General features: G+C 44.5%; 2 protein-coding genes across 4 annotated transcripts; one reads left to right on the top strand and one right to left on the bottom strand.

The window, feature by feature from the left end:
• Positions 1–264: 264 nt before the first annotated feature.
• LOC1279604 (protein cappuccino) lies at positions 265–11,732 on the top strand. Of its 3 annotated transcripts, none has more exons than XM_061662111.1 (8): positions 265–1,608; positions 4,152–4,823; positions 5,731–6,474; positions 7,050–7,216; positions 7,704–9,093; positions 9,999–11,081; positions 11,157–11,454; positions 11,532–11,732. In XM_061662111.1, the coding sequence occupies exons 1-8, from the start codon at positions 1,200–1,202 to the stop codon at positions 11,641–11,643; spliced, it is 4,875 nt and encodes a 1,624-aa protein (XP_061518095.1). In that variant the 5' UTR covers positions 265–1,199; the 3' UTR covers positions 11,644–11,732. The 3 variants fall into 3 exon arrangements, with proteins under 3 accessions (XP_061518095.1, XP_061518094.1, XP_061518097.1); XM_061662110.1 differs by having other exon boundaries at positions 266–1,608; positions 7,704–9,192; XM_061662113.1 differs by lacking the exon at positions 4,152–4,823 and having other exon boundaries at positions 277–1,608; positions 7,704–9,192.
• A 216-nt stretch (positions 11,733–11,948) lies between these two features.
• On the bottom strand, positions 11,949–14,292 carry LOC1279603 (DDB1- and CUL4-associated factor 10 homolog). The gene is made up of 2 exons (XM_061662116.1): positions 14,151–14,292; positions 11,949–14,061 (listed from the first exon to the last, which is right to left on the bottom strand). Exon 2 carries the CDS (start codon positions 13,930–13,932, stop codon positions 12,007–12,009), a length of 1,926 nt encoding a protein of 641 aa, XP_061518100.1. The 5' UTR covers positions 13,933–14,061; positions 14,151–14,292; the 3' UTR covers positions 11,949–12,006.
• Positions 14,293–14,334: the final 42 nt, after the last annotated feature.

Raw genomic sequence — 14,334 nt, 5'->3', positions numbered from 1 at the left:
TACAACTTCGTTTAAACTCGGCTCGGCTGTATGTTGACTCATTTTCGGTTGTGCATTATCGGAACAGTGTCGTCATGTGCCGAAGCATTTAAAGAAAACAACCATGCCCTCAACCGAAGTCGAAGCAACACTACCATGAAGAAAGAAACAGTATACACCACAAACGCTAGATCAAGCAAAGATTACACTTTCGTTGCGGTTGGCGTTACGCCGTTGCCAACCATTCGTCGGTCGGTTCGGTCGACCGTTTTGGTCCTCTCCCCCTATACCAAGCCAAAAGACGCCACAGCCACAGTAGTTCCATTTTACACTCCAACGCAGCTGGAAGCAGCCATGCCCACCGGCAGCAGCAGCAGCAGCTACACGTGCCGCAGAGCTACACAATGCACGTGATGATCGTGAACCTTACTTTAACAAGCAAATAAACGGGCGCGTGTTTGGTTTGGTCGGTGCAAAAATTCGGCGCTGCATCTTCGCGACGCGCAGTTAGTGCAATTTATCTTATTAGCAAAGTTTTGTTGTAACGTACGCGTGGTGTTTGAATGTTTAACTTTTCCTCTGACAACGCGCCAACCATTCGCCGTCGGTATTGCGCAAGTCCGGAGTGTTCGATGCGAGTGCCAAACACCAAGCGATCAATTGCGAAACAGAGCAAGTGAAAACGCAGAAGCAGAGTGAGAGCAAAACAATGCAGCACCGTGCATGCCGTGGTGGTGAGGAAAACTTCAAACGCAAACCGTGTGTCGTGTAGTGTAGCGTACGGTGAAAGGTGTGTGCCGGAAAAATCTATACCGCGGTGCGTCCACCGTCCACCGCAAGCCATCGGTATGGATGATGGTCGTTCGCACTATCAAAGCAGTCCTTGAAAATGTTGGACAGCCGCGCAATTTCTATAGCAATCTGAACCATCTGGTTGGTCCGCGAGTGTTGCTAAATGAACCGCGATCGTGGCACATCGTTCGTCAGGATGTTGTTGAACGGGAAATCCTGCAGTACTTTCAGTGATTGTGTGTGTTTTTTTCTTAATTGGTTGTTTTTGGCGCACCAAACGCTTCTGGCCACCATTTCCATTTAAGTGCTAATGAAACCGAAAGCATTCGTGACGCTGAAGTTAACACAACAGCGGCAAGTGATTTACTCAGTGGGGTGTTTCTGTGCAAAGGAAAATCACTTCACCCATTTGACAGGTCCTGTGAGCGATGGGCAACACACAGGCCCAAGCGGGCGCACAGCCAAACTCGGCGACAGCTGAGCAGCAACCAGCGCCAAGGTCGTCGTCCAAAACACCGTCTCTCTCCAAGGGTCGCAGCTTTATTAAATTCGGCAAACGCAAACAGCTGCTGGTGGAGCACGATGGTCACGTGCTAGTCGGAGGGCGGGTTGGCCTAGAGGACGACGGCATAAAGCCACACGACCTTGTCGCCGCCGCTACCGCCGACACGGAAGAGGATGGCTTTTCGAACATACTGCTCGATGCATCTGCTCAGCTGGACCGTACAAACAACTCACGGCGTGAGCAAAATGGGAGCGCCAGCGAGATAGCTGAGAAATCAGCTGATACCAATGACCGCGATGAGGAAAAGGAGTTTGATTACATCCAACAGCAAGGTACGTATCGTTTGTTTGTGTTGAATGGGACGTGCGGTTGGTTTACATGCGTCCCTCACTTGATGAACTGCTGCAAATGGGATTGTGTTACATTTCATTCTCTTCCAATACTTGAGCTTGTACTACTTGAGTTGGTTACAAAATATGGCTCGTTGTATGCATTTGACTTCCGTAGCAAATGTATACGGCACACATTTTATTTCGTGGGAAACGTGTAGCACCTTACTGCATCCACGTGGTAAATAATACTCGCGTAGTACTTGCTTTTACGCCACGGTTGACTAAACACATGCCGCCTATTGCGCTTACTTTAACATTGTCGTAGAAATGGAGACAATGGCAATTCACACCGTGTCATGTTGTTTATGTCTTATGAGATGAGTGTAAAATATTGCACTTGTAACATGATGTGTCTATCAACGGACTAGTACTCTTATCACTCAATGCAATCGTTAGGTAGGAACGTTGTTTATATTTATTTAGCAGTATTATTTAAATTCCCCATATCTGTATAAATAATGAAACTTTTGAAAAAAACCTAAAAAGTGTTGTCAATCGTCTATCGGTCTATGCTGAAACGACATATTTGTGCAGTAATATGTGATAGTAGCAGTAATTAAGTAATAACTCAATGGTTTCGTGAATGTGCTTATTGCTTCAAAATTCATTCAAATAATGAAGGAATGTATTTTAAAATCTAATACATGTCTATTAATGAAAACCTTGATGAATTTAAGTAATTTAATTAATTTATTTTCAAATCCTAAATTTAAAATATTTATTTACATTCTTATCTAAATAGTTGTTTTTTTTAATTTATAGCTGTTTCCAAATGGGTAGAAATTATTAATTTTAAAATTTTTGCTAAATAATAGAATTGACCATTTTATTTTATTTTATTTTATTTCATTCCATTATTACGACAAATGTGTATCCGTATTTTCATATTGTTTTGAATATTTTGAATATTGTTTTCATATTTGAATATTGTTATTAAGTAGTATGAATGTAAAGAAATTACGACTCTAACGCATTGCTTCGAATTACGAACATTTAAGGCATTTTTGTCATGATATGTTTGCTTATCTGCACAATAATTCGAATTTTATCGGTCATACCTCTGCATAGCTCACTTAACTATCGCAACCATTCAAAATTTTAGAAAAAAATAAACATTTCCAATAATTATACTTAACATATTATAAAAAAAACATGAAATTACAACAATATTTTGATTCATATTCCAGACAGTTTGGAGCTCATGTTTCAAATTACGGTACGCGAATTGAAGGTTTTCCCCCAACGGCCATCAATGCATTTGTCACATACATCTTCAAATGTCATTGTTTTATTGTTGTTATCACCGTCTAAAAAATATTTGTATGCAACTAATCTGGATTTACTTCGGCTGTCCGAAATTTAAAACAAGATAATCAAAAAATTTGTTCCGAATTTCGCACATAATTAAACAAGCGTTTTATTGAAAATCAGAGCACAATATAATAAAATACTGTTGTTATTACGTTGATAACTACCTCTACAATGGTTTCGATGCACTTCAATGCAAATGGACCAGATTATTAGGAATTATCGACGAAATTACTTTGGATTCGGTTTCAAACAAAACTGCCAAAACTGGTGAACTGACCGACAGAAAATAATTAGTTATTTATTGTGACATTAAACACAGCGCCTTTATAGAGTCAGACACATATTTGATTGATTCTAGAGCATCTAAACAACCGTGCAAAATTAAAAATAGGCATGGTCAGGAATTTGATATGAATAATATGTCCGGCGTTGGAAGCTGTTCGTAATTTGAATCAAAACACGGTACATGTGCCGTAATAATGGAATAAATAGAATAAATAAAATAATATGAATGTAGTTTTTGGTTGTAGAGTCCATCAGTAATAATTTAGTCATATCATCATGAACAGTAATAGGACAACGTATGTGGTAATAGGACATTTAAAGATCAGATGAACCACGCCCTAATTTGTAATATAAACATAAATTTAAATGTTTAAACGATTCATTATTAATAAATCTAGGGTAGACATAAATCTGACATGCCATAACTAAAATTTGTTGATTAAATTATCATATCCTCATAAATATACAAATAAACGATGCGGATTAAAAGTTATGATTATCCATTACATATATCTCCTGCACTCATTTATATACCTGCATTTGCTTTGTATTGTCGCCAAATGTTATGTTTCCTTATGTAATGGGATTCAGGGATCCTGGGATCCTTATGTAAGTTAACAATTCATAGTTAAATAATGCGGATAGTATAAACATGTATTTTTCCAAATCTTTATTTTTTAAGTTTTATTTCTCTTAAGATCACTTTTTCAAATTGTTAGATGTTAGTTACAAAAAATATGTAAATTATTACAACTAATGAAATAATCAGTGCTGCGTTACCTTCACTTCGACCCCTGGTATCATCAAAATGTACATTATACGAACACATTTGCTTTTATTCCTTTTTCTTAAACATAATCAAATGCGGATTTAAATCGAATAATCAGCCTTCACCAACAATAAATCGCTGAACCATGCGGACGATGCTTTGCGATGCGTTGATGACGCAACTGACAAAGCTCAACATCAAGCAACACAACCCATGCCGGTCGCTACAACGATGACGACACCTATGACAGGGGGCACCACGACGAGCGCCAACCGCTCAAGCGCAGCTTCTTCCACGCACCCACCCTGCGATCGCTGTAAGTCGCTGACCTGCTTAGGACCTGCACACACTCACAATGCTCCACACCAAGCGCAACCGCACCGTACATGTCTGGCCGCTGACGGTTCTAGCGCCGGTCACGTTAGTACGCTGCTGCTCACCACACCTACCCGCGAATGCAACGCGAACGCACCAATACAACGACAGGGTAGCGGCTTGCCGGTCGAGACGCATTCCGTTTCTATAACAACAAACGAAACAGAACCCCCCACCCAGCCAGCCCAGCACAACAGCCGGGCGGCATCGTTGCGTCTACGCAGCAAACCAGTTCCAGCCACGGACAACACGTACAGCGATGGTTGTGGTGGTGAAGTCGGCCAAGAGCCAGCGAACCCGATCATTGTCACTACCGACTCGTGGAAAAGGGCCAATTCGCTCAATCAAACTCCAGCCGCGCGTGAAAGCCAACCTTCGTCCGATTCGTGCGGCGCGGCGTTACGGCGCAGCAAAGGTTCGTGGTCTACGGTGTCTCATAATTTTTCTCCTTTCGGTTCACTGTTCAGCTGTGTTTTTAGAATGAATGCAACAAGTTGCAACTAGTGTTTACAATGAGATAGCTTAGCATTTGATTCGTGAAGTGTTTCCGTTCTGTGTACGTCGCCCGTTCCACGCAAGGGATAGAGAGCGAGCAACAGATACTGCTACAAAGATTATGTTTGTGTACCGTTACTTTCTAATAAGGGACCATTGCCATTGCCAAGCAGCTGCCCCCGCACCAATGTGTGGGGCATCAAGCGGTGTTCAATTGTGAATTCTACATTAGAACCGCCTACGAAATTAGATCATTCCGTATTGTTTCATCGTTCCGTTCCTTCGAGTCCCGAAAAGATCGAGTTAGCAAATGCCAGGCTAAGTGAGTTTTGGATAGCGAAGAGAAAGAGAGCAACGTTGCCAACGTTACACACATACAGCACCCATTGATGGAATCCATGAATGAAACAACGAAAAGAACGGAGCGATCAGTACAGGGCGTTCGTCGAAATTACAGCGCAGACCTATTAGTGTTTACCAGTTTGCCGTTTTCCGTAGTGGTAGTTTATTCTCTTTCCAATTACAGTTCGGTATGCGTATGCGTGTAATTTTGCATTACCAGAACCAGTAGAAACGGCATTTGCCACTTCCATGTACAAATACACACGCATTTGACATGGAGCTGTGGTCATTCGTTACATTCACCAACAATTGAAAAATTTATGGCAAACATGCATTTACATCGTACATTGTTAGTTAGTCTGTTTGTTTAGTTACTTATGTATGAAAACGCTTGCAAATCTACACAAGATGCACGTGATACACTGTCCTAGAAGCTTCCTACCCATTTGTCACACTGTTCACAATGATATCGATCTTTTTTATAGATACACCAAATGTAATACATTTACGTGAACGTACCACATCTTCGAGTTCGGATTCGATTTTTACCGATCCAGCCTCACCGCAGGGCGCTTTTGCGACAGAAATAAATGAAGCTTACTATTCGGAAGAAAACATCTGCGATCTTGCTGAAGCGCCCACGACGACCACAAACATCAAGTCGGCACTGACGCAGCTCACCATCTGCCGGAATGATCCATTCACTCTCAGTGGCAGCGACATCGAGCGTGAGGAACGCCTGAGATCAAAGCTAGTAGTGTGCAACAATGTCTCCAGCATCAGCGTTCCACCCAGCAACGAGTCGTACTCTAGCAGTGAACAATTGCATGGAAATCTGCACATCGTACACAACGTGAGCACCGTCTGCATAGAATCGGAAACGGTCGTGGATGACTCATCGGAATCAATTTCACCACCCCCGGAGGAGAGGATGGAACGCAAACGAGTTCCGCTGTCCCATAGAAGAGGGACCAGTGCGACGGTAGCAGGTAACAATGGCATCGCAACAACGACAACGACAGCGACCGGAACTCGCTTACCACCAACCAATGGGAAACCTACGAAAGTGCTGGCTAAATCTAGCCTTTATGTAGGGACCAAGCTACCCGTGCTAACTGACCGAAAGGGCAGTGCCAATAACTTTGCGGGGACGGCTCCTGCCAACCGTGTCGTACGGCCATCTTATGTTCCGGAAAAGCTTAACTTTTTCTCGTACGAAAAGTTTGAAGGTAAACCACCTCTGCAAGCTGCCTCTACCGTGTGACTGTAGTAGCATTTGACATTTTTTGTTACTCATGTATCGCCTATAGTTTGTTTATTATTTAAGCTAATCATAATCATGTTTGTAAATCATACGGATCGTTAGTTTTAGCAAGTCGTGGAAAAAACGCAACCATAATATGTTTCATGCATGCAAACGTTTTTTATAATGAATTTAAACGCTGGCGTAATAAGTGCAAGTGGTAGGAGAAGAAAATATACTATCATTTTCTTATCATTTCTGAAGTCTTTGTAACAAGACCGCATCACATTGTGCATGTCCCATCACCTTATCAGTGAATGTCACACCGTTGATATACCACCTATTGTCATAGACATCAAGTCCCTTTCGCAATAGAATGATGCGATTCCCCCCCCCCTCCCCCTACTCTGCTTAATTCTACTCATACGACGCACACACCCAAAAAAACACATTAAATTCATTTAATAGTTCATCAACAGTTAATATAATATTTTTAAGTTACCTATATATGTACACACTGGAGCAGGTGATATGGCATTAATCTATTGCTATTCGTTTTAGGGCACATGCTAATGAACTGGCTGTCATCGTCTCTACCGTCAAATATACCGGGAGTTAACGAACAAGACCTGCAAGCGTTACTGTTTCAGTACTGCACAAATCTGCTGGTTGCCGGAGTTATGAAGCAAATACCAGACAAGCATGCCCCACCACAAGATACTTTTCGGGTAAGCGGTTTTAATCTAAGCTTCATATTTACTTCAATGTAAGCCAACAATATTGTCACAACAGTTACTGTAGGTGGAAATGTCCGTACATTGTAGACAGTAATGTATGTCTGAATGGGCCCATATATTTGCTCAATTTTAACGACAACTGTTCACTCGTAGCAAAGAGATAAAACGCAACACACATACTAACGAAATGATAACGGCAGGTGCAGAGAGACAAAATAAAGAGAGCGTTGTAACAAAAGATAAGCAACAGATCACGATGCGAATACTGGTTCAATGTAAACAAGCACGTTCAATGCGAGTGTAAGAGTGGTCGTTTCGGATCTATGATTTCTTTACGTGTTATACTTTTAAGTAGCAATTGGTGGCATATTGAGCAGTGTCTTATAACATCTTATCATAGTACGGTAGTGTTGTAATAAGCGGGATCGATTCCGTTTGTTTATTGTGCTAATTCTGCTTCCTCTGACTGATCTTGCAGACCAATCTCATGTACCAGTGGACGCATACTGAGCCTCCTACCCCGACGCCTGTTACGCCTGGCCGGCTCGAGCCACACGTCGTTTGGCCACATGCCTCGGCCACAACAGCAGGCCCTGCAAAAAGTGCCAACCACCAATCAGCTAGCACAAACACCGAAAACGGTACCAACCACATGGACACGAGCCACGATCCAAGCGATGATCGTAAGGAAAGCGACTTCCAACAGCTGCGACGCCGGATTGCAAGCTGTGAAACAATCAATCAGCTTAAGCGCATTTTACAGGAATTATTTTTCAGCGACAGCAACTTACCGACTGCTGCCGACATCATGAAACATCAGAGCTTTAGCGATAATGCAATGCAGTTAAATAGCAATTATCAGAAGCTACTGCAGGACCTTCTCAATGACACGGATTGCACGATATATGATAAAGGCAACGCTGAGCTGCTAAACGAATCCGAATGTACCGTGTTCGATGCATGTTCCAGTACGCCGACAGCGAAGGCCAAACTCCGCGACAACAACCATTCGTTCGACGGAGCTCCAAGCCACAATTTACCGCTCTCTCCAAGCTTTCCAACAGTCACAGAGGGTAAACTACACGCACAACATATTCAGAGGCGAAATACGATTGAATGTGATACGCCAACGAATGCACAGCGAACATTCCTAAGTAACAGTATTACTACTAACAAACTGAGCAATCTTTCCGAACATGACACCACGTGCTCCTCCAACGAAGGGAATGTGCCCAACGGAAAAAGCAGCAGCAGCAATGAGCCGTATCCTTGCCGCGTGTCTAATTACGTTTGCTCTAGCTGCGCGAAGTCGCAGCCACCGGCGAGTAGCCCACTGTCGACGGCCGCAGAGCAATCGGATACCACCACGCCACCCGTAGATAGCTTAAAGCGTACATTAGTCACACGAGAAACGCAAACCGACCCGTGTAACAAACACCATTCCCAGGACGAAACGGTTCCTACAGATCCTTCTGATGTTAAACCTTCCTTGGCACCACCACCACCACCACCGCCTCCTCCACCACCACCTATCCCTTTTAATAGTGCAGTACAACAATCGTCAACTCCTCCGCTTCCACCACCTCTTCCCCCTCCTCCACCTCCGCCACCTCTTCACGCATTCCAAGGAATAGCACCACCACCTCCTCCACCTCCACCACCACCGCCTCCACTACCAATGACTGGCGACGGAGCCAAATCTTCCGTTCCACCTCCACCTCCACCACCTCCTCCATTGGGTGGAATTAGCCCATCTGGAGGAGCTGCTGGAGCAGCTTCTGCGGGACCACCACCACCTCCGCCCATGGGTGGTAGTGCCCTTGGTCCCACTGGGCCGAACGGAGCAGCACCACCACCGCTTGGACCAGGTAAATTAGCGTCAAGTGCCTCTCCTAGTGCGAACAGCAGTGGCCCTCCGCCACTACCACTACCCATACCAGTGCCCGGAGGATGGTATGCGGCGAATAGTAAGCGTTTGTTTTTGTTCTCTCAAACCTCAACCTTTTTACCCTTCAAAACTTTGGTTTTCACGTTTTTACTTACACATCTTTTTGTTTTTTTTCTTCGGTTTGCTAAAACCAAAAACCAAAAGTAAAACATTTCGAATTTATGTATCTTTTGTACAATATTTTGCAATTGAGTAGATGCTCTTGTGCCTTTCTTATGCTTTATCTAAGCCTCTGTCCTTTTTCGATCAGTTTACTTACAAGACGCACCCACTTATATAGTAGTTGTAGTAATAATATGCTTTTCGGATATTTTCATCTTTTAGATTGTTTTCTAATACAGAAAATCGTCTGCTTGACGTTTACGGTATTATTTTTGAACTTGCACCCTTTTGTCTGGAAGTTCCCCTACCTGGCCTTTCGTTTTTAGTATATACAATTTAAATTTTTGGGTTTTTCTTTTCAACACAATTGTATAGCTCCTCTTTTTTTAGGCTTTGATCCACAAAAAAAAAACAAAAAGACTTGTCACCATAATTTAGCTAATTATCTAAAGCCGCCCATTTAGATCATTGCACTATGGTATTGATACTCTCGTTTGGAAAAATCTCACCACTGCACATATTTGGCCCAATTTTTTTGTAGATTATTATCATTTCCCCTACGCTCCTGTGTTTCTACCTTTACCTCTACTCCTCTCTGGTTATTAGGTCCTCGACTTTTTTTTTTAATTTCTGTTGGTAGTTTGTGTCTCACATACGTTACTCTATGTACATTGATTGGTGAATAGAAAATTTTAACATTTGCTTCCAATTACCTTTCCCCAGTTCTTCGTAAACAACCGGTTAACCCACCTAAACCGATGAAGCCTCTCTACTGGACCCGCATTCTGGCACCGAAAAGCAGCAGCTCTAGCAAAAACTCAAGCGTCATGTCGACATCGTTCAATGACGAAACCGATGGTGGCACGGCTTCCTCCCTATCAAGCACAACCGCTTCGGAAACGACTGCTGATGGTGTGCTCACGGCTCGGCTCGAAACGGCTTGCTCCTCGCAGCCACCCTCGATGGAGGCCGAAAAGCGGCTTGGTTTATGGCAAGAGCTTGAAGAAACTAGTCTCGATAATTTGGACGAGTTTACTGAGCTGTTTTCGCGCCAAGTCATAATACCGAAGCTGCGGGAAAAGGTTGAAAAGCCGGAAAAGACCGTTAAAATACTCGACTGCAAACGATCGCAAAACGTGGGCATCTTCGCCAAGAGCTTACACGTCGAGTGGGACGAAATTGAGTGCGCCATCTACCATTGCGACACGTCCGTCGTTAGCCTGGAAGCGATGCAAAAAATTTTAGAAATAAAAGCCAGCGACGAGGAGCTGATGCAGATCCGCGACTATGCAGAGAGCAGCCTGGCGAACAATAATAATGCGATCCCGCTCGATCAGCCGGAACAGTTCCTGTTGCGCATCTCCAGCATATCGTTCTTCTCGGAACGCATTTCGTGCATCGTGTTTCAGGCAGAGTTCGAGGAACATTATAAAGGTGTGTCGCGGAAGCTTAAAACCGTCAAGCAGACGTGCGAATTTCTTGTGGAAAGTGAAGAGTTGAAGCATCTTTTCTCGATCATTCTCACCTTGGGCAACTTCATGAATGGAGGTAATCGCACCCGCGGCCAGGCGGATGGATTTGGATTGGAGATTTTGAGCAAACTCAAAGACGTAAAGTCAGCCGACACCAATACGACGCTGTTGCATTTTATAATCCGTACCTACATCAGCCAGTGTCGCAAGAGTGGCATCATACTGCAGGAAATAAAGCTACCCATTCCGGATCCTGGCGATCTGGACAAGTCAGTGCTAGTGGACTACGATGACTGCCGAATGCAGCTTACTATGTTACGCTCAAAAACGGAAGGTAGGAACGCCCAGAACGCGTCCGTGTATGTGCGAGTGCTCATCACACATATTATTCACTGCTTTCTATTTCCAGAGTGCCGCAGGACTGCAGATAGAGTCATTAAGGAATCAACGGAAGACCATCTTCATCCCTTCAAGGAGATAATGGAGGAGTTTATCGAGAAGGCTACCGCTCGCATCGAGAAGCAATTCTGCAAGCTGGACGAATGTTGTGAATGTTTCGAACGAACTATGCGCTTCTATCATTTTACGCCGAAGACGGGCACGCTGGAAGAATGCAAACCAGAAATGTTCTTCGAACTTTGGTTACCGTTCGCACACGACTTTAAAAGCATTTTTAAGAAGGAAATGCAACATCACCTAAATGAACTGTAAGTAGATGCAGCTGTAGATGCCGCTAATAATAATTACGAAACCAAAAAACAAATAACAATTTCTCTATTTGCAGATTAAAAAAGACTAAACGTCCATCAACGACATCGTCTGGTACGAAGCAAACCACAGCTAAAGCTAAACCCGGCTCACTGAAAGAGCGCATGAAACGGTTGATGCAAAATTAACGCATCGACTCGGGTTTCAAAATGTTTGAGATAACAAAAGCAAAACAACTGAAAGCTCGAATAAAACAGGATTTTAAGGTGAAAAAATACTTATGAGACCTTACCTTATTAATGTCAATTATTCACAGCACGATGATGACCTGTAACGATTTGCACCAGTCATTTCAATGTTATATTCTAGAAGTGATTTTTTCACAATACTCACCTTACTCACTACTCCATGGATTGCCGAACTGCGAGACGCTCTTCCTCAATAAACAATACATTGTATTTCGGATGCTCGAATCAATACCGAGACATTCATGTTGGCATGTTCGAATGCATTCTCCTTACATTTTATTGACTCCCCTTTTACTCCCTCCGCTAGTATAGTGCCGGTTGATGCCAGACAATTTTGCCCAGCAGGCAACCCGTTACAAGCAAAGGAAACCGTGGGCTAAACTGACTGCTCACAACCAGGGACGAGTGACACTGCTTGCGCTTAACCTCATGCAACTGCTGTGCCTTCTCGTTCCGCCAAATGCCCGTCGCATGTTGCAGCTCGTTACAATTCTCGTTAAACGCCAGCAGACGAAAACCGTGGTCATGCGGCGAGCAGATAATACGACCGTCGGGCGAAAAGCAGGACTCTCTGATGAATCCCTGATCTGTGATCGTTTCTTGTATGTAATAAAGCATACGGGGTACATTTTTACAAATCTTTTCGTTTGCTCGCTTCCTACCCGCACCGGTGTAACCGGTGCTAGCGGACGAGCTAACACCCGATACAATGCCGTAGATTTGGCCGCGGTTGTTGCGTACCTGTGGGCTCGGCATGTTCTTACGCTCCCGGAACGTTACCTCTGTGGCCCAAACGTCGGTGCTAGCATTTTCAGAGCGCAGGTTTCGTCTTGTAATCATAACGCGTCTGCCGCGACCATTCTGTCGACGTACGTTTGCTGCGGGTGGTTGCTGTCCGCTTGGGCCTGCTTCAACATGCTGCGCTTCGTGCGGTGGTGATGATCTCGAGGTAACCAAATTGCTGCGACTTCCGGACGGTTGTGGATCAACGTTACCTTCCGCGTTAGCATTGGCCTCATTACTACCAACAGCGGGCTCTCTGTGCGATTCCACGGACGACATCATTTCTCGCATTGTTACATTCAGCCGGAACATGCCTCCCAATTCGCTGCCTCTAGTCGATCGGCCGGACATCCCGCTCGTGCCCGGTTGTGGATCGCGGGCCACATTGACACCGCTGTTCGACGACTCCTCTGCCTGATCATTATCCTCTTCCCGACGATTCTGCTCTCGTTCTGCTAGCTCCTCCTCGTCTTCATCGGATTCCTCATCGTGCGGTAGCTCCTGTATATCGTGCACTACGGACCATTCGGTCATTTCGTCACTTGAAACGTTACGGGTGAGTGTACACCAACCTTGCGGGTGTATTGCTAGTGAGCTAATCATTTCCGGATTATTGTTGGGTGGAAAGTCCGTCACCAGCTCGATGCGGTTTTTCTTGCGCTTGGAATAAAACAAGTGCCTGAATCGTGCCGCCATCGGGATCAGCTGTCGGCCGACTTGCATTAAGCGATACACGTTGGGATAGAATCCTTCGAGATCGCCTGCCAGATTGGCGAGATCAAGATCATGGATAATGATCAAATAACCGCTGCTCATACTCAGTACAAGACGGCTTTCGTCCGGCGATAGACGAGAGCGCAACAGTCCGGAGGTGTGAAGTACCCGGCGATACACGGACCCGTACTCAGTGTAGTTGTTGATCTCCCATCCGTAAACCGATCCATCGAATCCAGACGACAGCAGCATACGGTCTCGCTTAGAGTACTCGATGTTCTTCACCCAGCCGCTATGCCCGTTCAGGGTACGAAGCTTCGTGGTCAGATTGCGGATGTCCCACAGCGCGACTGTGGTGTCGTCGGAACAGGTGGCAAATATCTGATGATCAATAAACTTTATGCAGTTCACACACTCCGTATGGGCGTTCTTCACCGCACAGATCTGTATCTCCGTCAGCGGGTCGAACAGTACGATCGATTTCTTTTGGCAGGCTGCCACCAGTAACGTGCCATCCGGGGAAAATTCTAAATTAAACGCACCTCCGTAGTCGCGCACAATGCCGGGAAAACGGCCGGGATCGTTCCATATTTTCTTCGGTTCCAGTGAACGGTAGATGGTCCGATGGATTGTATCTGCATCGCCAAAACGTGGCCCCAAGCCACGCTCCCGCCGTCCGCACCATTGATGAATGGGCATGAATTTATTCGAAGTACTGCCGCTCGTTTGCATCGTTAAAAGTGCGCTCTACTACCTTTCCTTTGCATCCACAATGTCCAATGATGTTACTCTGGAACGGTGCTCATGGCCAGCTACGCTAGTCGCTAGGGTTTGTCTTCCGTGGTGCTTGCAAATATCTCACTTAAAACAGTTACAAAAAACATGCATTCATTAATCCTAATGCCGGCACGCTTGCTATTGAGCAGGCAAAACTATCACACCAAACTTACACACTTAATAATCGAAGGCATGCACTCGCAATTCACACATAAACAAAGCGCATGAAGGCAGCGCCCGTGCTGTGCCACATTAGCTAACATTACCTTTGCAGGTACGGTTTGTTCCAGACTAAGCAAAGACATACTGACTCTTGAACTAAGATGATCTATACGCATTCTTCTTCTTCTTCGTGTA

This window comes from Anopheles gambiae, chromosome 3, assembly GCF_943734735.2.
Source record: "Anopheles gambiae chromosome 3, idAnoGambNW_F1_1, whole genome shotgun sequence".
Lineage (NCBI taxonomy): Eukaryota > Metazoa > Arthropoda > Insecta > Diptera > Culicidae > Anopheles > Anopheles gambiae.
This window is presented reverse-complemented; position numbering and strand designations above follow the sequence as displayed.

Excerpts from the sequence above, each read along its gene's own strand:
- LOC1279604 (XM_061662110.1), top strand. The coding sequence starts at position 1,200 with ATGGGCAACACACAGGCCCAAGCGGGCGCACAGCCAAACTCGGCGACA. Across the intron at positions 4,824-5,730 it reads GGCGTTACGGCGCAGCAAAG|ATACACCAAATGTAATACAT; the intron begins GTTCGTGGTCTA and ends TCTTTTTTATAG. Across the intron at positions 11,082-11,156 it reads GTTACGCTCAAAAACGGAAG|AGTGCCGCAGGACTGCAGAT; the intron begins GTAGGAACGCCC and ends TTCTATTTCCAG.
- LOC1279603 (XM_061662116.1), bottom strand. The coding sequence starts at position 13,932 with ATGCAAACGAGCGGCAGTACTTCGAATAAATTCATGCCCATTCATCAA.